A 24,106-nucleotide genomic window follows, 5' to 3' on the forward strand; every position below is an offset into this window, starting at 1 on the left:
ATTCCACTGAAAGTTAACTTTACTGACAAGACACGGACATCCATGACAGTCTCATGGGTGGCCCTTGGTTCTGATGTCGACTTCTACACCGCTTGTTAGAAATAACAACTTGGAACCTGGTCATATATATTAACTGCATACTTTCGAATACAATAATATTTAGCAGTCTGAGCCCATGGTAAACAATATTCTACATTACATAATAGTTACATCGAACATAGTTCAAGCTGTGGGTTTTTGGGTATAAACAGTATGCACTCTAACTGCAAATTAAAAAGCACCAGATTCATGAAGAGTGTTTACTGTTTTTGTGGAATTCCGCTAATATCTGTAAATTTCCGATAAGAGACTACGCTCAAACCATGTATAGTGGCACAACGCACGCGTGCTTATAATGGCTGCATGTCCGCGCTCGACTGCCAGGGGAAAGTAGTTGACGAGCATCGCCACGGGAACGGCAGCACGACGCTGCTGGTGGAACGTTGAAAGTGGACAGGTGCAGGAAAACCGTTGATGTGGCTAAAGTAGGACATGGACCGGAACTGAAGGGATTGGTACCTGTCAATCACATCGAAGAAACTTCCAGACAGGATGTTCTGGAAGGGTCATTAGGCCTATGTAAGACGAGCGAACGAGCTCGGAGGTAGAGGGGCTTTAGACAGAAGACATAACAAGTTGAAGCCGGACCAGCTTAGGCCAGCTAGAATATCCCTGTGTGGGAGTAGCCCTTTGTGTACTCGTATAGGTTAAGGGCGTGAGCTCGGTCCATACGTCGGCACGCTTAAACGCCGCGTCTGCCATGATAACGACCCGCTGAGACAGCGAGACACGGCAGCGGAAGGGACGAAGCAAGGATTGCAGAGAGTGAGACCAGGAGGCGGTGAGTGAGAGAGCGAACGATCGGCACATGGCAGAATCTCGCATGCTGCACCAAGTGCTGTAGCGTTGACATTGTGAATAAAGTGGCCCGGAAAGAAAAGACAAGTCGTCTGCCTCAAAATCTACAACACTACGCATGTTGCAATTTGCTTCCAATTTTGCTGGGTGAAATTTGTGAAGTCCCATTGCATGAAAAAAACGGGGCAATCAGGGCCAATGTTGCAAACAATCTCACACATGCCCACATGATTATAACTTGGCCCATGCAGTGGTAAAATATTTCGTGCCCTTTGTTATAAATACATTTGCTTTAATTAATGGCCATTGCTAACATGTCGTAAGTTACATCTGAACATATCCTACAAACTCTACTAGCCTCCCCCCCCTCCCTAAATCACACTTTCAACGTTGAGGAAGTTTTGGCAAATGCTCTCGACTTTTCAACTATAAACTTGATTTGAAGCTTTCGTGACTGCAGGAATTACTCTTTGGTTCTTTTGGTAAAGTCACGTAGAAAGAAAATAAAAGAAATAATAGAAAACGACGTTTCGATTGCAAGACAAGCAACCGTCATCAGGTAGAACTAAATTTGAGAGAGAGACAAAACACAGACACGGAGTCACACAGACACACAAGCAGAGAGAAAAACAACACCAACACACAGAGACACGCAACATAGACACACAGAGACCCAATGCCTCTGTGTCGAGGCCTTAAATAGAGAGGGGGGGGGCAGAGAGAGAGGTGGGTCTGCTGGGGCAGCTGCTGGAGCAGAGAAATTAGCATGTCAATGAATCCACCCGACGCGACCGAGGTAAAGAAGATCGAATGGTCCTATGAGAGCTTGGTCAATTTTAGAGAGAGAAATAGTTTGAGAAAACAAACTTAGACATTTTTTGGAAATGTAATGCAATGCAACACAGAGAGTTGGCTAATACAGTTAACGCATAGCCTGGTTGATTACGATCTCCAAATATTGCTAAATTTGAAGGTAAGTGTGAAGTCATGTAGAAAGAAGATAAATAAAAAAATAGAATACGACGTTTCGATTGCAACACAAGCAACCGTCTGTGTGTCGGTGTTGTCTGTCTCTGCTTGTGTGTCTGTGTGACTCCGTGTCTGTGTTTTGTCTCTCTCTCACATTGAGTTTTACCTGATGACGGTTGCTTGTCTTGCATTCGAAACGTCGTATTCTATTTTCAACTATAGTCTATGCCAGACTTTAATATCATTGTATGACAATTTTGTTTGCCCAAATTGTCACTTTCAAATAGCCTTATTCAAATTATAAACTTGCCTAATCAATACATAGTTGGACAAAGAAAAGGACATATATAAAATACATGGTTATCGTTGTATCTAACGTATTGTATGCTACTTTCGTGACTTAAGTTAATCACGTAAGTATCCCTTGAAATTCGTCTGTCATGTTTATTTGACATTGCAGTTCCTCCACAAGTCAATGTCACCGTCGTCGTCAACAGCCCTACAGCCATGACAGTCTCATGGGTGGCTCCTATTTCAGATGTTGACTACTACATAGTCTACTTAAATGAAACTTACAACGCACAAGCAGCATATTCCTACAATTTTTCCTCCAATGTTACAACGCAGCTCTTTATTGGAGTTGTTCCTGGTAGAAGTTACCAGATATCTGTAACAGCGTACAGTGGCGTCAACTCCCAACCGTCAGCCATCGTTACTCAAAGGAGCTGTGAGTATTTTTCGATTTAAAGCTTTCGTGACTGCAGGGATTCATCTTCTTGGTTCTTTTGGTAAAGTCACGTAGAAAACAAATAATAAAATAATAAAAATAAAACGTCGTGAGAATTATTTTATTATGTTTTATTTGTATTATTTCATTATTTCCCTTCTACGTGACTTTACCGAAAGAACCAAGAAGAGCTGTGAGTATTTGCCTGATTGTACATGCATTGTCGTCAACTGATATCACTGTTGGCTACGTATGGAGCGAATTAATTTCAACATAAATTTGTATTGTAGAACACATGCATAGCCATGCTAAAGGATATTGGAATTTAAACTATGTAAGTTTTGTTAATGACCACGAATAGTCCCAATTTTTTTAAATTTAATTACTTAGGATATATTTACTAAATATTTGTACGTAAATGAATACCTGAATCATGGAATGATGTCTCTGTCAATTTTGAATCTAAACGGTTATAAACGAGTTGAAAAATCACAAGTCTATTAGCCTCTTATTTAATATATTTTAACCGTTCCTGAAGGTCATCTGTAACATCAATTGTAAAAAACATTTTTGAAAACAATGGAATTTCACAGAAATTGTTCAGAATTAAATCGAGGAAATTTGTCAAATCAGCCAATCTCATGTAAATATTTTATCCACTCCGATTGCCGTTTCACAATTCCACTGAAAGTCAACTTTACTGACAAGACACGGACATCCATGACAGTCTCATTGGTGGCCCTTTATTCTGACGTAGACTTCTACACATCCTCCGTGTTAGAAGCAGGAACTTGGAACCTGATCATAGATATTAACTGTATACATTTGAATACCATTATATTTAGCAATCTGCGCCCATGGTAAACAATATTCTACATTACGTTATATTTACATCGATCATAGTTCAAGCTGTGAGTTTTTGGGTATAAACAGTATGCACTATAACTGCAAATTAAAAAGCACCAGATTCATGAAGAGTGTTTACTGTTTTTGTGGAATTCCGCTATCTGTAAATTTCCGATAAGCAACTGCGCTCAATCCATGTGCCAATTTGCATCCTATTTCGCTGGGTAAAATTGGTGATGTCCCATTGCACCAAAAAACATCGCAGCGAATCATGATCTGGGGGATCACCGAGGGGGAATCGGGGACAAAGTTGGCCAATAATCTCGCACATGTGCGCACATGATAATAAATTGGCCCGTGCAGTGGCTCAAATTTCCGTGCTCTGTTATAATAACATTGGTTTGATTAATGGCCATAGCTAACATCAGTAGTGAGTTACGTCTTAATCAATCCTGCGACCCCCACCAACCATCCCCTCCCCCCTCCATAAATCACACTTGCCACGTCGATGAAGTCTTGGCAAATGCTCCCACCATTGACTGACTTTTAAACTAGAATCCATGCCAGCCTTTCATTTAATAGTATAGGAGTCCCTCTGACACACGACATGCGTTCATGAAAACCTGCGTGTAAGTGAAATCGCACTGTATGAAGCTTATTTTCGCATCGAATTGCATGTTATAGGGGGGTATACATTACTGGCCAAAAATGCAATGTACAGTAATTAAATTCCACTATTTCAGCCCTGGATTGACAAAATACATATGAATCTAATAATGTGATTAACATGACAAAAATATGAAATGATTTTTATAACAAATATGGTAATACTTAAGATAAAAAATACTACTAATTACAAAACAGGTTACTTAATGACGAGTAATTTCAGGGCTTCTTGAACGCTTTCGAGGTCTGTTGCTGCTTCTAAGCCTGGAGGGTTGTGGGCTGATCGGTGCAGGACGCAGCGTTGCCCACGTGCGTGTTGAAGATGTTTTTACAAGTTATTTTTTATTCAGCGCGTAACTGAAACGCAATAGCGTAAGTGTGAAGTATGTCTCTAACAAGTTAATTACGTAGCTCCAAATTCGCGCTTTGGGGGGTGGGAGTAGGGAATGTGCAATGCGAGGGATGCCTGCATGGAAATTGTTTGCCTACATTTCTGCTTTAACATTTCCATTTTTAAGTTACATACTTTTCAAATCAATAATTTGACGAGAAAATGTGCATATTAAAATAAATATTTATCGTGTTATATGCCACTTTAGTGGCTTAAGTCAATGCCGCAAGTATCCATTGCAATTCGTCTGTGTCAATCGTTTATTTTACATTGCAGTTCCTCCACAAGTCAATGTCACCGTCACCGTCACCAGCCCTACAGCCATGATGGTCTCATGGGTGGCTCCAACTTCAGACGTTGACTACTACGTGGTCTATTTAAATGAAACTTACAACTCAACAGCAGTGAAGCTCTTCAATGTGTCCACAGTTAAAACAAAAGAATTTACTAATCTGGTTCCTGGTAGAAGTTATGATGCTTCTGTAACGGCTTATAGTGGCATCTACTACCAACCATCTGCTATCATTACCAGAAGGACCTGTGAGTTATTGCCTGATTATATTTTCTTAAAATTTAGACTTTCAACTTTTGTGACTGCAGGAATTCATATTCTTGGTTATTTCGGTAAAGTCACGTAGATAGAAAACTAAAATCTAAATTAAATTATATCTACATGACTTTACCGAAAGAACCAAGAATATATATCCATTGTTAATTACTATATAGACCCGTCATGTTCGGGGACATTATAATTTATATCATGCATGAAGTTTCATTTGGGCATGAATTGTGTCTAACAATGCACTCTTTTTAACTTACCTATTTAATAACAATGTAGGACATATATATGTATGGAAAAGAATGTCTCAGTCATTGAATATTGGCGACGTAAATGTTACGTTAAAAGGTGATAAAAACGAACTTGAAGAAACAAACAAATTAGACCCTGATTGAAAATATATTAATTGTTCATGAAAGTTGTGATTTCTAATAAAATGTTTACATTTAAACTGAGAAATGTCGCCATTGGTAAAATGTGACCTGGAAAGATAACAGCAAATTTTATGTATTAATGCATGTGTTAACAAAATTATTATGTTATCAAAATAGGTTAGTGTCGCTTACAAAATGTTGTGTTATGTTTGCAATTGGTCTTTCTCATTTTTCACATTAATCATTGTACAATAACTAAAACATACCATTAAAATGTCTTGCTTGCATTTGGCCATTTCAGTGTCAAGTGACATCGTTTTAACCATCACCAGCAAGACTACCACGACCATGACAGTCTCGGGAACGACTTATCTCCCAGACTCGTTCTCCTACTGGGCCTACTTGAGAGAGACTGAGAGTGGAAACTTGGTTACAACATTCCAGATTTACTCAAACTCGTCAACATTCATTGGCCTGGTTCCTGGAATGAACTACTCCGTGTCTGTGCAGGCTTCCGATGGGTCTGTCTCATATTGGGCATATATAATGGACAGAACTTGTAAGTGCCTATACAGTCTGTTGATCGGACTATGTTAATTTAGACAATAGTTTGTATGCTACTATATATCACAAGTACATTGCGTATAATATACTGTATTACATTATTTGGTATTGAAAACGTTTCACCACCATGTAATGCTGCCATTGCCCCTGTTTTTAAAATAGACATACACGATTCACACTGGTAATTTTGACAGGCAAGTATTCTCTTTTGGTATAAGTAAGTCAAAAACACGTCAGGGTGTGATTTGGGCTGATTTAAAGTAGGCAGACGTAATCCTTGATGCTGGTAATAATTATTTAATAATATAAATTTACACTGCTAACGCACCTTGCTCCTAGAGGTCAGAAGGCGATGTACAAATAACACACACGTGCAGGCTCAACCCAATAAAATCTAACCTCAAACTAAAAGATTCAAGGAATAGAAAATTTCGTTTAAAATACGTGCGTATTAAGGCACGATTTAAATAAAGCTAGGTAGTCAGCATAGTGAACGTCCAGGGGATGTGAACTCTACAGCCAGGGGGCCACACGAGAAAAGGCCCGGTTATCTATCATCATACAGGGATGTAACCTCGGCACGCACAACGATAAACTAGTTTAATTGTACCAGGTAAGGCCCACTGAGCTGTGTAGCTCTTTTTTCAGAAGCGACCTGGCGATCATAATGGATAGATAAACGAAGTGGCTTATCATCATGTGGAAATTTATAGCAGCAAAATACTCTAAACGCATGATGATAAATGGAGGGGGAAACCAGAAGACCTGGAGAAGAGGTGGACTGGTAAACACGAGCACTGAGGGGAATCAGGACCATTGTTGGCACGGCCGCATTGCCAATGTAGTCGACAAATTTAGGCGCCAACTGTTTCACATGCACACACATGCTCATAACTGAGCCCCTGCAATGTCTCAATTGTTTTTGCGACTGTGTTATGAATCAAATGGGTTTGATTAATGTTCATTGGTAATATCAGCAGTAAGTTTCATCTTCAGCAATCTTTCATCTCCTACCCCCCCCCCCAAACTACCCCATTCGCCAACCTTTTCCCCCCAGATCCAGCATCTGTCAGAGACTTTTCTTGCTTTCCGTATTCCACGGAGAATATTTCCTGCAGTTGGTCTCTCCCCGACGGTGTATGGAGCGTGCTGTACCTGGAAGTGATCAACGGCAATGATCTATTGCAGTCCGTAGGCATCTTCAACAACAGCCTCGAAGTCTATACCATGTATTCTTTGAATGAAATAATTACGGAGCCTCGGGGAAATGGAAGAACAAATTTAACATTTGCCATGCTTGGACGTCTGGAGCGGAACACTGAATACTTGGTCAATATCACCACCTATTCAGGAAAATTGTTCAGTAAAACTCTACAAGGAAAAGCAAAGACCGTAAGCGGTGAGTTCATACATTTTTATTGGAGCATGAGTGGTTGTGATTGTTGTGTTTTGTACCAAATGTGTGAGCAAATCCATCTGTCTCCCCATCATAAATGTGTGCAATGCATTTTGAACACAATCGGGTGGAATGGTCTGGTAGCAGTGGGTCCAGGTCCAGAAACCCATCCACCCAAACTAACCTGTATCAGTCATTTTAATTTCTTAACCGTTTCCCAACTTTCTGACCTGCCAGTAACAACCATTTTGTACGCGGTACTTTTCTAAACAGTTCAAAGTTGTCATCGTACACCCAACAACTTAAGTTCAGTTCTGGGCCTTGCTTTACTCGCCTGTACCTTAAATGACCACCTGCTGAAATGTTTAAACATCAGTATCTGTCTTTCTCCAGCACCTCCGATACAGCATGATTGGCTACGTACGGTGCACTTACATACGTATAGCACTGGGGAGGGAAAAAAAGTGGCTGGTTCCGGGAGTGGCCTTACCAACTCCATTGTGAGCGGTGCGACCCTTTAAATGGCTGCTCATTGAGAGCACTTGCTCTGACGACTGGCTGTTCAAAAACGGTAACAAGGGATTTTTGTTTAAGCCTCACTTGTTAGGTTGGAGAAGGGGGCACCGTATTTAGGGTGTTGTGCTACGAATAGTGCGACCCTCCCAACATGCATTTTCTGGCTATGGTAAATATTAGTAACTGAACTGTTGCTAGCTCCTCCAGCATGGAAAAGTATGGTCAAGCAATGTCCATGCGTTCATCCAGTAGATGATTAACTAATGGCTCTAAATTACGACAGTCTGTGTACTTGTACTCATTTCCAAACCTGCCGTGCTCATATGGATAGCTCCTCCACCCGTTCCGGAGACGGTGTACATCACGACGGTGCAGAACCAGGTGACCCCGAGCAGCCTAACCATCTCCTTCAGCTGCAGCTGGTTCCAGAACACAAACGGCGACCTCAAGTACTACACGGTCATCGTCAAGCAGTCCGAGGGTAACGCAATGGACATGCCATGAATACGGCTCAGTCACGTCATTCATGCACGACTCAAATGATAGTTAACGTTTTACCAGGGGGCATCAAATAATACATTCGAGTGCTTGCTAAGTATACGAGAATTAGCGGCAGCAATACCTGTATCTTCCACGATTTTTTTTATCAAGGCCTTGGTAGCTATGCATGCCTGTAATCCACAACAGTGGAGGCAAGGGTTGGTGAATCACTCCTTGTGGTGAAACGCTCTACCCATTAACCTCGTGGTACCATACCCTCGCTGGCCAGGAGAAGGCATCTGTATGGAATGTTCTTGTCCTACGTAGGTTTTCTCTGGCTACTCTGGTTTCCTCCTGGATGTAAACACTCATTTATTGACAGATTAAACCTTAATAATCAGAGGACTGTAGAGCTAACATGGGGTGGTAGAGGGGGGTGTCTGGGTCTGAAATTGATACCAGATGACTTCCTGGCTGCTACTGCATTTCCATATTGTCTGTGGTTCCTCCTTGCACCTCTATGAGTCATTCTCCATCTTCGAGTTGAAAATGTTACTTATGAAAACGTAATATATACATTTTTAATCTAAAGTGCAACATTTCACGTGCAATTAAGTATACCATTGAGGATTCATTTTGGAAACTTTGCGTAAAACTTTTTAAGAATGTAAAAAAGGAATCCACTGATTCCCTCTGTCCCATTACACAGGTTCTAGCAGCGAGAGTCCAGAGAAGAGGTGGCCTCTGAGCACGTACTCAGAATATGCGAGTGGAAGCACGAACGTGTACCAGGTGGACGATCGTGTTTACCCCTCCGAGTGCTCCAACCCCAACTCCGTCGTCAGTGTCCAAATTGGTACCGGCAGAACGAGCGGCAGCTTCTCCGATGGCCCCTTAAAGCAAAACACTGCCTACAGGTATGTCCCTCGCCTGCGTGAGTTTTTCTGTGAGCTTATTTCAACGAATTAAAACCCCGCTGAAATGTTTATGCGATGTTCCCATAAGGATGGTAACATCACGTGGTCGCAAGAGCAGGAGCCTTGACCAGACCTATATAGAACACATATGTAAATTGGAGTGGTTAAACCTGTGCAGTTTTCCTCAATCTGACACCTGCCGATGAGATTATCTGCCACGCTGTTCTGCTGCTAAAAATGCACCTAGCCTGGCACAAGTGCCATGTTATGCAATTGCAATGACAAGCCTTATAAAAGGCATATGGGGGAGGTATGACCTCTCAAGCACCTCTTGTATACACCACCCATAAGTTGTCTAAACTCCTGCCCCCATTCTTGTGTTGTTCTTCCACCTTTCCCATTGTCACCATTCAGGATCAGTTTCCGTGTCTACACGTACCTCCCAAACGTACGCTCTGTCCGCGCTGGAGGGGTAGCCATCTTCACGGACACACGCTTCTCTCTACCACTCATGACATTATTGAGTGTCATCGGAAGTAAGTATTCCCAATTATTGCCATTCAGCATAAGAGCATATCCAATCAGCTCAGTATTATGTTGAACTTATTTTCCACCCTACATAGCAAACTGTGGTAATTGGAGGTGCGGAGAAAGGACAACAAACTAAACAGAAACATTTGTTCCAAAGAAATTAGTTTTCAAATTAGACGATTTTCAAGTGCATAGGTCCAGTGACTTTCTAATACCATAAGTAGAAGCGCTCAGGACGGCCGCAAGGGCATCTGAAAATGCCGCAATGATACGTTGGTCATCATTGTTCGATGACTACCCAAAGGCAGCTGCTGCTGTGAGAATGACCTGAGTTTGCGTGATGGTTTATGCTTCATGATGAAATCTGTAAGATATCACTGGTAATTTGTGGTAAGTGTATGAAATCTAGACGTGAAGTCAATGATGCAATGAAAACTCGGACTTAGTTTAGACCATCTTGCATCTTCACTACAAACCAGTCACAATTGTACAGTCTCCAGCAAACCAAATGCCATTGGATCAAACTTAATATGCTCATGGCTGAAGGCCTGCAAACGCTGTCTTGACCATGTTTCACCACACGTGGGAGTTGCTTGGCCACGTTTCACCACACTGGTCAATGCGCGTTGGTGAACGGGGGTAGAGGACAGGACCGGTTCAGACATCAGTGACCCCTGACATGAACTGTAATCGGGAATTCAACTCGGGCAACCAGGTTCATTGAGCACTGCACTCATCAGTACGCACAAAAAAAGTGCGTGTAAAATATTGACCATTTACAATGTGCATTGTTATATGAAATGATTTCATCGAAACTCTGTTATTTATTTATTGGGCCGACACGGTCCCGGTTCCAGAAAGGCTGTTGCCAGTGTTCCGAAGCATTTTAAAAATATTGAGAAAACTGAGCAGTGGGCAGGGATGCTGGACAATGAGGGGTAAGCAGCAGGGCCAGTGTCTGAGAGAGCAGAGCGTCACTTACTGCGTGGGCCACGAAAATGGTTACGTGAGGCCATATACAAGTGGGTGAAGACAAAGGTAGAGAATTAAGCGGAAGTGAATGAGCAAAGATGACTGCTTAATGTTGAGGGGTAAATTCGTCCCAGTGAAGGGGCTGGTGGGGGAGAGAAGAGGGTAGGTGGGTGAGTCAGGACCAGGTAGAGTAGTTGGGTGAGTCAGGACCAGGTAGGTAGGTAGGTGAGTCAAGGCCAGGTAAGTAGGTGGGTGAGTCAGGAAAAGGTAAGTAGGTGAGTGAGTCAGGACCATGTAAGTAGGTAGGTGAGTCAGGACCTGGTAGAGTAGGTGGGTGAGTCAGGTCCAGGTAGAGTAGGTGGGTGAGTCAGGACCAGATAAGTAGGTGGGTGAGTCAGGACCAGGTAAGTAGGTTGGTGAATCAGGACCAGGTAGAGTAGGTGGACGAGTGAGGACCAGGTAAAGGAGGTCGGTGAGTCAGGACCAGGTAAGTAGGTGGGTGAGTCAGGACCAGGTAGAGTAGGTGGGTGAGTCAGGAGCAGGGTTCGGGTTTATGCCAATGAGTGGGTTACCCGAGGTGGTGGCACTGCATGCTGGGGGGTCAGGAATAATAGTAGTACTTTCGCGACCAATATTGTTCATAAGGGTGTTTTTCTAGTTAGATTGCGTAAATATTAATGTCGTTAAATCCGCCACCACCCGACACAGCCAATTAGTAAGGTTCGACGAATCTGGCCGTCGTGATACCTTGTACTCGAATTGTAAATGTTGTGGGTTTATTCTCCATACACAACTGCTTACTGCTGAACTAGTAATTGATTGGCACGTTTTGTTGACGTGACAAAGCTTACTAATTGGCTGTTTCGGGTTAAACGACATTCATATTTACGCAATCCAACCCCAAAAAACATATTTTATTTTTAATATCTCGAGTCTTTTCGGTCTCGACACATCACTGATGCCGCTCGTCTCCCCTTTCTCTACCCTATCAGGCTCGGGAAGCATCGTTGGCCCTGTGGTGGGAGGTCTGCTGGGAGCGTTGGTGATCATTGTTGGAGGGGTCTTACTCTACGTACGCCGGGAGCGGCTGTACGTTCTGAGCGCACACACACACAGCACAGCTGCCAACCTCACTTTTACTGCGATATCAACATTGGTCACAGGTGTACATGAACAACCATTGGTCAATTCACTGCTGGATGAAGACCTGTCCACACCGCACGGGTTGTGGGGTTATTTGCCAATCCTTCGAGACCCTGAGCAGTGTATATTAACTCACGCAGCTTCATTGTAAATATCCAACTCTGCTTTCCTAAATGAAGTGATTCAGTACGTTTTGGTGATGATGTGTCTTTCCCCGCAGTGTTATTTCAATAGTGCTATCGATGTTTCGTCATGAGACAAACTATCTGCTCGGATGTCTCGTAGAGTGGTGCATCACCCCGTGTTAGACAACGGTCTGCGGGAAATATATATCACACAACTACGTCCAATATTTCTTAAAGTTATATCCGAGTCAGTCACACTCCGGTTATCCTTGCAGCAGCAGCGGCTTTTGGCTGGTCAATGAAAAAACACGGTCACTGCATCGCGCGCTTTTGGATGCACTTCTGCGCCCGTCTAGAACCCTCTTCCATCCGATATTAGGAAGCCACTGGAGCTTTGCACTTTAAAATGATCGCGGTTGACAAACTATTTTCTTAAACTTATGTTTGCGTTTAGTTTATTGTCCTTCCCCTGCACCTCCGATTAGCGCGGCTGCCCCCTACTCTATACATACAGTCACACAGTAGGGGGCAGCAGATTCCTACTCACTCAGCTGCGGAATAAGCAATATTCACCACATGACATTCAAAATTATTATTTTAATAGTTTGTTTGTGATACTGCATTGGCAGTAGCTCACAAGATACCAAAAACTAAATGCATTTGTTATTGCCACTGCTCTAAAAGGAAATACAATAGATGACGTTTTGGATAATGGTCCTTCACCTAAGTGTTTTAAAGAAACGCCATTGCCTGAAATATAATCGAGTATATATTATTTTTAGGACAGTTTATGACTGAGTTTGTAATTGTCAGAGCTGGAATTAATAAAAAGTACAGAAGTAAATTCATGTTGTCAGGTTTTTGTGCAGTCATTGCCAACTGGGTTGAGCCCAGTTTTAAATACAGGCATCTGCTCAGATGAAACGCTTCAAACTCAGTTTGTTCGTAGACCTATCACTGCTTCTGTCTATCCATTCATCTGTGTGTCTGTCCACCTAGTAGTCTCCCTATTGGTTAAATGTTCCAACATGTCCCTCTTTCTACAGGAACTGTTTCAAGAGACCTGATTCCACACAGCAGACTAGGTAAGTATTCATTCCTCTTATCCGCTTGTTCCATCCACTCATCTCGCTCCCCTTCACCAGTCCCCCTTAGGTCTCAGAGATCTGGAGATGCAAATATTATCTGCATTCCAAGGACGAGGATTTGGTTGACTAGTGACCACGCGTTTTCCCCTGTAGCCCTCAGACTATGGATCTCTCTTCCACAAGATATCGGGACCTGTGGACATTTTTTAAACATATTCATATTTATTTACGTAAACATGGTCATAAAACATATTCATGTTTTTACGGCACCACGGTGGCGAGATGTTAACTACCTTGCCTGGTATGCAACAGGTCGTGGTTTCGATCCAGGCCCTGACGCCTGTATATTTGGAGTTGATATGTTCTGCCCATGGTGGCATGGATTTTTCTCCAGGCCCTCTGGTTTTTCCCTCCAAATTTGGAAACATGCGTTTACACTGGAACATTTGGCTGCTTTCCATTCCCCCCTGATACGTTACTTTGTTGAGTTATCATTCGTGGCCAGGTCACTTCTGAAAAATAGCTACATTGCTCACTGGGCCCTACCTTGTAAAATAAAAGTGTATACGCTTCCATTTATTAAATTATATTTTATGAGTTAATTTATAAAATACTAGCAGAAGTACCCGGCGTTGCCCGGGTGAAAAATATATTTCTTAATAACCTTACATATATACACAGATACTAAGGTATTGTCAAAGCCCGGTGGGCTTTGACAATACCTTTCACCACTCACAACTCACCCTCACCACTCATCCTCACCACTCACCACTCCCACTCACTACTCACCCTCACCATTCACCCTCACAACTCACCACTCACCCTCACCACTCACCGTCACCACTCACCAATCACCAAACACCCTCACCACTAACCCTCACCACTCACTCTCACCATTGACCCTGACCATTCAGCCTCACCACTCACCACTCACTCTCACCATTCACCCTGACCATTCAGCCTCACCACTCACCCTCACCACTCACCCTCTGCCTAACCACTCACGCTTACCACTCACCCTCACCACCACCACTCACCCTCACCACTCGCGCTCACCACTCACTCTCTCCCTCTCCACTCACCCTCACTACACACTAATCACCCTCACCACTCACCCTCACTACTCACTAATCACCCTCACCACTCACCATTCATCCTCACTACTTACTACTCACCTTCACCACTCACCTTCACCACTGCCCCTCACCACTCAGACTCACCCCTAACCACTCACCCTCACTACTCACCATCACCACTTACCCTCACCACTCATCATTCACCACTCACCCTCACCACTCACCCTAACCACTCACCCTCACCACTCACCCTCACCACAAACCCTCACCCTCACGACTCACCCTTACTACTCACCACTCAACGTCACCACTCTTCGTCACCACTCACCCATCACCATCACCACTCACCCTCACTACTCACCCTCACTACTCACCATCACCACTCACCCTCACCACTCACCCTCACCACCACCAATCACCCCTCACCACTAACCCTCACCACTCACCCTCACCACTCACCCTCACCACTGACCACTCACCCTCCCCACTCACCCTTCCTACTCACCACTCAACCTCACCACTCACCACTCACCCTTACCCTCACCACTCACTCTCACCACTCACCCTTACTATTCACCACACACCCTCACCACTCACCCTCAACATCAACACTTGCCCTCACCACTCACCATCATCACAAATCCTAACCACTAACCCTCACCACTCACTCTCACCACACCCTCAGCACTCACCCTCCCCACTCACCCTCACAACTTAACCTCACCACTCAACCTCACCCCTCTCCCTCACCACTCACCGTCACCACTCACCCTCACAACTCACCACTCACCCCTCACCACTCACCCTCACCACTAACCCTGATCCCTCACCACTGACCACTCACCACTCACCCTCACCACTAACCCTCACCATCACCACTCACCCTTACTACTCACCACTCACCCTCACCACTCACCCTCACCCCTCACCATCACCACTCACCCTCACCACTCACTCTCACCATTCACCCTCACCATTCTGCCTCACCACTCACACTCACCACTCACCCTCACCACTCACCACTCACCGTCATAACCACCACTCACCCTCACCACTCAACCTCACCCTCACTACTCACCATTCATCCTGACCAATCACCACTGACCAATCACCACTCTCCACTAACCCTCACCACTCAACCTCACCACTCACCCCCACCACCCACCACTCACCCTCACCACTCACCCTTCCTACTCACCACTCAACTTCACCACTGACCACTCACCACTCTCCCTCACCACTCACCGTCACCACTCACCCTCACCACTCACCCCTCACCATCACCACTCACCCTCACCACTAACCCTGATCCCTCACCACTGACCACTCACCACTCACCTTCACCACTAACCCTCACCATCACCACTCACCCTTACTACTCACCACTCTCCGTCACCACTCACCCTCACCACTCACCACTCGCCCCTCACCACTCACCCTCACCACTAACCCTGATCCCTCACCACTGACCACTCACCACTCACCCTCACCACTAACCCTCACCATCACCACTCACCCTTACTACTCACCACTCATCCTCACCCCTCACCCTCACCACTCACCCTCACCCCTCACCATCACCACTCACCCTCACCACTCACTCTCACCATTCACCCTCACCATGCTGCCTTACCACTCACCCTCACCACTCACCCTCACCACTCACCACTCACCGTCATAACCACCACTCACCCTCACCACTCAACCTCACCCTCACTACTCACCATTCATCCTGACCAATCACCACTGACCAATCACCACTCTCCACTAACCCTCACCACTCAACCTCACCACTCACCCCCACCACCCACCACTCACCCTCACCACTCACCCTTCCTACTCACCACTCAACCTCACCACTGACCACTCACCACTCTCCCTCACCACTCACCGTCACCACTCACCACTCACCCTCACCACTCACCCCTCACCATCACCACTCACCCTCACCACTAACCCTGATCCCTCACCACTGACCACTCACCACTCACCTTCACCACTAACCCTCACCATCACCACTCACACTTACTACTCACCACTCAACCTCACCACTCTTCGTCATCACTCACGCTCACCACTCACCCCTCACCCTCACCATCACCACTCACACTCACCACTCACCACTCACTCTCACCATTCACCCTCACCACTCACCCTCACCACTCAACCTCACCCTCACTACTCACCATTCATCCTGACCAATCACCACTGACCAATCACCACTCACCACTCTCCACTAACCCTCACCACTCAACCTCACCACTCACCCTCACCCTCACCATTCACCCTTCCTACTCACCACTCAACCTCACCACTGACCACTCACCACTCACCCTTACCCTCACCACTCACTCTCACCACTCAACCTTACTATTCACCACACACCCTCACCACTCACCCTCAACACTCGCCCTCACCATCATCACAAATCCTAACCACTCACCCTCACCACTCACCCTCACCACTCACTCTCACCACACCCTCAGCACTCACCCTCACCACTCACTCTCACCACACCCTCAGCACTCACCCTCCCCACTCACCCTCACCACTTAACCTCACCACTCAACCTCACCACTCACCCTCACCACTCACCCTCCCATTCACCCTCAAAATGCACCCTCACCCCTCTCCCTCACCACTCTCCCTCACCACTCACCGTCACCACTCACCACTCACCCTCACCACTCACCCCTCACCATCACCACTCACCCTCACCACTAACCCTGACTCCTCACCACTCACCCTCACCACTAACCCTCACCATCACCACTCACCCTTACTACTCACCACTCAACCTCACCACTCTTCGTCACCACTCACCCCTCACCACTCACCCCTCACCACTCACCCCTCACCACTCACCCTCACCACTCACCACTCACCCTCACCACTCTCCCTCAGCACTCTACCTCACCACTCACTCTCACCATTCACCCTCACCATTCTGCCTCACCACTCACCCTCACCACTCAACCTCACCACTCACCACTCACCGTCACAACCACCACTCACCCTCACCACTCAACCTCACCCTCACTACTCACCATTCATCCTGACCAATCACCACTGACCAATAACCACTCACCACTCTCCACTAACCCTCACCACTCAACCTCACCACTCACCCTCACCACCCACCACTCACTCTCACCACTCACCCTTACTATTGACCACACACCCTCACCACTCACCCTCAACATCAACACTCACCCTCACCACTCACCATCATCACAAATCCTAACCACTCACCCTCACCACTCACTCTCACCACACCCTCAGCACTCACCCTCCCCACTCACCCTCACCACTTAACCTGACCACTCACCCTCACCACTCACCCTCACCACTCACCCTCACCATTCACCCTCAACACTCACCCTCACCCCTCTCCCTCACCAATCTCCCTCACCACTCTCCCTCACCACTCACCGTCACCACTCACCCTCACCACTCACCCCTCACCATCACCACTCACCCTCACCACTAACCCTGACCGCTCACCACTGACCACTCACCACTTACCCTCGCCACTAACCCTCACCATCACCACTCACCCTTACTACTCACCACTCAACCTCACCACTCTTCGTCATCACTCACCCTCACCACTCACCCCTCACCACTCACCCCTTACCACTCGCCCTCACCACTCACCCTCACCACTCACCCTCACCATTCACCCTCACCACTCATGCTCACCACTAACCCTCACCACTCACTAATCACCTCTCACAACCGTCACTCACCCTCACCACTCACTCTTACCACTCACCCTCATCACTCACCCTCACCACTCACCCTCACAACAACCACTCACCCTCACTACTCATCCTCACCAATCGCACCCTCACCAATCACCACTCACCCTCACTGCTCACCCTCACCGCTCACCACTCAACCTCACCCTCACCACTCACGCTCACCCTCACCACTCACCTCTCACTAATCACCACTCACAACTGCCACTCACCCTCCCCACTCACCCTAACCACTCACCCTCACCAATCACCACTCACCCTCACCACTCACCCTCACCATTCACCCTCACCACTCACCCTCACCATTCACCCTCACCACTTTCCCTCACCACTCTCCCTCACCACTCACCAGTCATGCTCACCACTCACCCTCACTGCTCACCCTCACCGCTCACCACTCAACCTCACCCTCACCGCTCACCCTCACCACTCACCTCTCACTAATCACCACTCACAACTGCCACTCACCCTCCCCACTCACCCTAACCACTCACCCTCACCAATCACCACTCACCCTCACCACTCACCCTCACCATTCACCCTCACCACTCACCCTCACCATTCACCCTCACCACTTTCCCTCACCACTCTCCCTCACCACTCACCCTCACCACTCACCAGTCACGCTCACCACTCACCCTCACTACTCACCACTCACCCTCAACACTCACCCTCACCGCTCACCACTCCCCCTCAACACTCACCCTCACCGCTCACCACTCACCCTGACCACTCACCACTCATCCTCACCAATCACATCCTCACCAATCACCACTCACCCTCACTGCTCACCCTCACCGCTCACCCTCACCACTCACTAATCACCACTCACAACCGCCACTCACCCTCAGCACTAACCCTCACCACTCACCCTCACCACTCACTAATCACCTCTCACAACCGTCACTCACCCTCACCACTCACTCTTACCACTCACCCTCACCACGCACCCTCACAACAACCACTCACCCTCACAACAACCACTCACCTTCACTACTCACCCTCACCACTCATCCTCACCAATCACACCCTCACCAATCACCACTCACCCTCACTGCTCACCACTCAACCTCACCACTCACGCTCACCCTCACCACTCACCCCTCACTAATCACCACTAACAACCGCCACTCACCCTCCCCACTCACCCTCACCACTCACTACTCACCCTCACCACTCTCCCTCACCACTCTCCCTCACCACTCTCCCTCACCACTCTCCCTCACCACTCTCCCTCACCACTCTCCCTCACCACTCTCCCTCACCACTCTCCCTCACCACTCACGTACCCACTCACCCTCACTACTCACCCTAACCACTCACCACTCACCCTCACCACTCACCCTGACCACTCACCACTCATCCTCACCAATCACACCCTCACCAATCACCACTCACCCTCACTGCTCACCCTCACTGCACACCCTCACCACTCACCCTAACCACTCACGCTCACCCTCACCCCTCACTAATCACCACTCACAACCGCCACTCACCCTCACCACTCACCCTCACCACTCACCCTCACTACTCACCACTCATCCTCACCAATCACACCCTCAACAATCACCACTCACCCTCACCACTCACGCTCGACACTCACCCTCACCACTCATGCTCACCACTAACCCTCACCACTCACCCCTCACTAATCACCACTAACAACCGCCACTCACCCTCCCCACTCACCCTCACCAATCACCACTCACCACCCTCACCACTCACTCACCACTCTCCCCCTCACTCACCACTCTCCCCCTCACTCACCACTCTCGCCCTCACTCACCACTCTCCCCCTCACTCACCACTCTCCCCCTCACTCACCACTCTCCCCCTAACTCACCACTCTCCCCCTAACTCACCACTCTCCCCCTCACTCACCACTCTCCCCCTCACTCACCACTCTCCCCCTCACTCACCACTCTCCCCCTCACTCACCACTCTCCCCCTCACTCACCACTCTCCCCCTCACTCACCACTCTCCCCCTCACTCACCACTCTCCCCCTCACTCACCACTCTCCCCCTCACTCACCACTCTCCCCCTCACTCACCACTCTCCCCCTCACTCACCACTCTCCCCCTCACTCACCACTCTCCCCCTCACTCACCACTCTCCCCCTCACCACATGTTAATGGCGATCCTAAAGGAATCTACAACCTTCGATGATTCCTTTGCGCGATTCAAAGAATCGATTCCTGGCGCATAGGTTTCTATTTTTAATTACAGAGTTTTATTTGCATTCGTATGTTATGTTTTAAAGTTTTCAGGAGTTTTTAATTATATTTTAGCCCCGGTCAACGCCGGATATTTCCCATTCGTAGCAGTTTATATCAACTCTATAACCAACTTATATTAAACGGGAATAAGGCGATTCTAAGTGAATCTACAACCTTCGATTCCTTTTCGCGATTCAGAGAATCGATTCTTGGCGCGGTCGGGTTTATAGTTTTAATTACACAGTTGTATTTTCATTGGAATGTTATGTTTTAAAGTTTTCAGAAGATTTAAATGTATTTTTCCCCCGGGCAACGCTGGGTATATCGAGTTTATACCACAAATTCGTCGCCTGACAGAGTTGCGTGTCGAGGCCTAGTACCGTGCAGAGCCTCCGGCCTCGCCTAGATTGCCCACTCGGCTGAGGCTGGGTGCTGGGGTCGTTACCCCCCCCCCCCCCGCGCTACAATAATACTGTCTAATCGCTATATTTTTATTATCTACCGACCCTATAATAGTAATTGCACACATTGGGGTGGGGGGGAGTGAAGAGGACGTGAAACTTTGATGAATTTACCTCAGAATCGCGTGTTAATGCATGCGCATATTTTTAATGGTAATTCAAAATGGCGTCCACCCCGCAGCGAATGCGTCTCTACCCGTTGCCAGGGGCAACTGCCGTGGTCCGCGCCGGCCGGCGAGAGTAAATAAATAAATAAAGCGGTAAATATATAAATAAAGATAAATCGCACTAAATCGATAATCGGTCCGATTTAAAGTTTAGAGACGAAAAATCGGAAATGCCTAAGTTTACCGCGGGGCCGGGGGCGTGCCCACCTGCAAAATTTAATCTCGCCGAACCCCACGGTCCGAGAGCTAAATCCCCCGGTAGGGAGCGTACGCGGACGGACGGACGGACGGACAAAAAATGAATTATATAGGTTAGATATTGAAGCATTTTTTTCAACAGTTTACTTTTGTGTCTTGTATATCATTTGTGCTTATCGGCACGTATTATAAAAACAGTGTCTTACAGGACAAAACTAATTCTGTTTGAGTCGTGGGCATATACAGTACACTGAATATATCAATAATGCTCAGCATGGTTTAATGTCACTTAGGCAGTTCGCAGTGACCTGCAGTAATGAAATAGTGGCGGTGAAGTTTGATTTTGTTTGCTTTTTTAACTATTTCTAGCATTAGCAGTGGCATTATTCACGTGTTGGTGTCTTAGTACCTGCATGCACTGGTTGTCTCTTCGACGAATCGTATGTGCTCCACACTGATGATTTCCCGCTTTTGTATGTATGTATGTACACATGTTGAACCTCTTTCATACCGTACGTATTCAACGGTGCTCATCAGAGGTGCGAGGGAGGGCACAAACTAAACACAAAACGCAGTTATAAGGAAATTAGTTTACAATCTAGTTTTTAAAAAGTGCATGGCTCCAGTGGCTTCCTCATGAAATGGCATTTTTAAAATAGCAATTTTGGAAACACTGGGCTAAAACAAGTAAATTCCGTAAATCACAGTTGGAGGCCAGGAGCTTACATTGATGTAAACTGTCTATTTGTAGACACGATTAAAGTATTTATTTCTGAAGTTAATAATTAAGTAATTATATTCCTAAGGGGAAAAAGTACAAACATTAAAACTCAACAGGCATGGAGTGACAAGCGAAGTGGTTCGTGCGGTTGCGTTATGAGGCGGGCAACATGAGTTTTAGCTACCTTTCCGATAAAAATTACTTTTTGCACATTGCCTGCATGTTGGAATAAAAAGAAATGCTCAGCAATATATTGTAATGCCATTTTATTTTTATAGCACAAGAAAATGGGATGAACTCCCGGCTATACCAGGTGGCATGAAAAAGGATGTTGGTGATGCAAGTCATAAAGCCGACAATGAATACGTGAATTCTGACGACTCAGTTTATGAAGATCTGGATAATGGGTACGTGGAAAAGTCACAATTACATAAAATTGACACATAATTTGCTATTAGTATATGTAATCCAATTTTACACGAGTGAAAATCATGCTTACCATGGGTGTAAGTGTCTAGTTCATGCAATGAACAATTATATGGGTAACACTTTATTTTTGTTAGAGACATTTACACTGTACAATTAAAATTTAAAATAAATAATTATTTAAGATCCAATCAAAATGTGACTTGATGTTACTCGTATCACATTCTTATTCAGGCATAGTCGATTTTAAAATAAAAATAGAATTCAAATCAATTTATTAGCAGGACTTTTATATTTGACTCTTCCAGAATGCAAAAAAACACAAATGAAAATAACGATTTTACGTTTGAAGTTAACACACCTTCAAAACGTCCATACATTGTAGAACTCTTTTAATAAGTGGAGCTTTTTATATTCCCTGATTTAAGAGCCAAAAAGAGCATGAGTTTGAGGACAATGTATGAGATTCTAAGTTTTTAAAAAGTAATTGTAATATTTTTTTAGTAGTATATATGGCGTTGGTTCGACTATATTTGTATCGGAATTCATCATCTCTGAAGCCCTTCTAAATACAACATAAATTTTCGACTTAAAACTTTCGTTACTGCAGGAATTCATATTCTTGGTTCTTTTGGGAAAGTCACGTAGATAGCAAATAAAATTTAATTAAACAAAAAAATAAATTAAAATTTTAAATAAAAGCAAAAAACCACGACGTTTCGATCGCAACACAAGCGGTCTTCATCAGGCGGAGAGAAAAGAGAGAGACCCTCCAAAAACAACTGCTTCTAAGGGCGTTCAGAGTGAACAAAGCTGTGCGGCGTGAACAGCATGGGCGGGGCAGCCAGCACCAATGTAGGAGCAAAGCACTAGAAGTACAAGTAAAGCGAGTGCGTTAGACAATGGGGGGAGGGGGAGAGACAGGGGGAGAGACAGGGGGAGGGGAAGTGGGGGGTAGAGGCGGAGCTGAAGGCGCAGTCCAAGTTTGTTAGACAATGGGGGGAGGGAGGGGGTAGAGATAGGGGTGGAGCTGAAGGCGAGGGCGCAGTCCAAGTGTGTTAGACAGGTGACTGCCTTGATCAAAATTACGGGCGCTTGTTAAAATAATTCGCATAAAAATAAAATGTCCCGATTGTTTAGATTTTTTTAATGCATGTTATTATTAATATATTGTTATTATCAGCTTACTATTTCGCTTAGATTGATTGTATCTATACTTGTGAGTGGCGCTTTATAAAAATACAGATACATAGTTTTTGTTACATGTGTGTTAACTCATCGTGCTCAAACGTTTTCTTTTAATCTTATTCAAGTAAACGCCAAGAGAACCACCACTCGGGTGCACCATCGAAGACAGAAGATGATGCCAAGACTGTGGGCAGTTCCGATCCCACCTATCTCGCCCCCGACAATGCATACGTCAATGTGAAATAGCCATTCAAGTCACTCTCCACCTCCTCCTGTTCGATATAAAAAAACGGCTCCTCTACTAAGTTTCAAAACATGAACCAGACCTTCCCTGTGCTGGGTTCATATTAAGGTCAATTTTACCTCGTACTCAAGGTTAATTAATTCGTGCCAGGTACAAATTAATCAGGTGTGATATTGTTATAATGCCACTAGCGGGCCGACATTGCACTTATTCGAGAACAAATATTTATCTTGCAAAAACTGCTCTGCATTTTTGCAGCTGAGCTTATAGATATGTTCTTGTATCGGGTATCTGTACTAGTCTAAAGGTACCGATGCAAGTGTAATGGTCTCTGGAAATCTATAGGCGTCTGCTTCGAATGGTTGATGTAGGTATAGAGTAACAACTATAATTTTACGTTGAGGTGGTTGAGCCAGATGATTGTGTCAGATGTCGTGGATTGTACTGCTCTGATGCCTCCCCCCTTCGTATTTGTGAATTGGGCA

General features: G+C 45.7%; 1 protein-coding gene across 1 annotated transcript; it reads left to right on the top strand.

Moving 5' to 3' along the window:
- The first annotated feature begins 402 nt into the window (after positions 1-402).
- On the top strand, positions 403-23,623 carry LOC144948140 (receptor-type tyrosine-protein phosphatase beta-like). The gene is made up of 10 exons (XM_078877569.1): positions 403-481; positions 5,731-5,988; positions 7,051-7,392; positions 8,237-8,386; positions 9,095-9,302; positions 9,717-9,838; positions 11,798-11,894; positions 13,120-13,158; positions 22,042-22,170; positions 23,503-23,623. Exons 1-10 carry the CDS (start codon positions 403-405, stop codon positions 23,621-23,623), a joined length of 1,545 nt encoding a protein of 514 aa, XP_078733695.1.
- Positions 23,624-24,106: the final 483 nt, after the last annotated feature.

The sequence above is a fragment of the Lampetra fluviatilis genome, chromosome 48, assembly GCF_964198595.1.
Source record: "Lampetra fluviatilis chromosome 48, kcLamFluv1.1, whole genome shotgun sequence".
Taxonomy (NCBI): Eukaryota; Metazoa; Chordata; class Hyperoartia; order Petromyzontiformes; family Petromyzontidae; genus Lampetra; species Lampetra fluviatilis.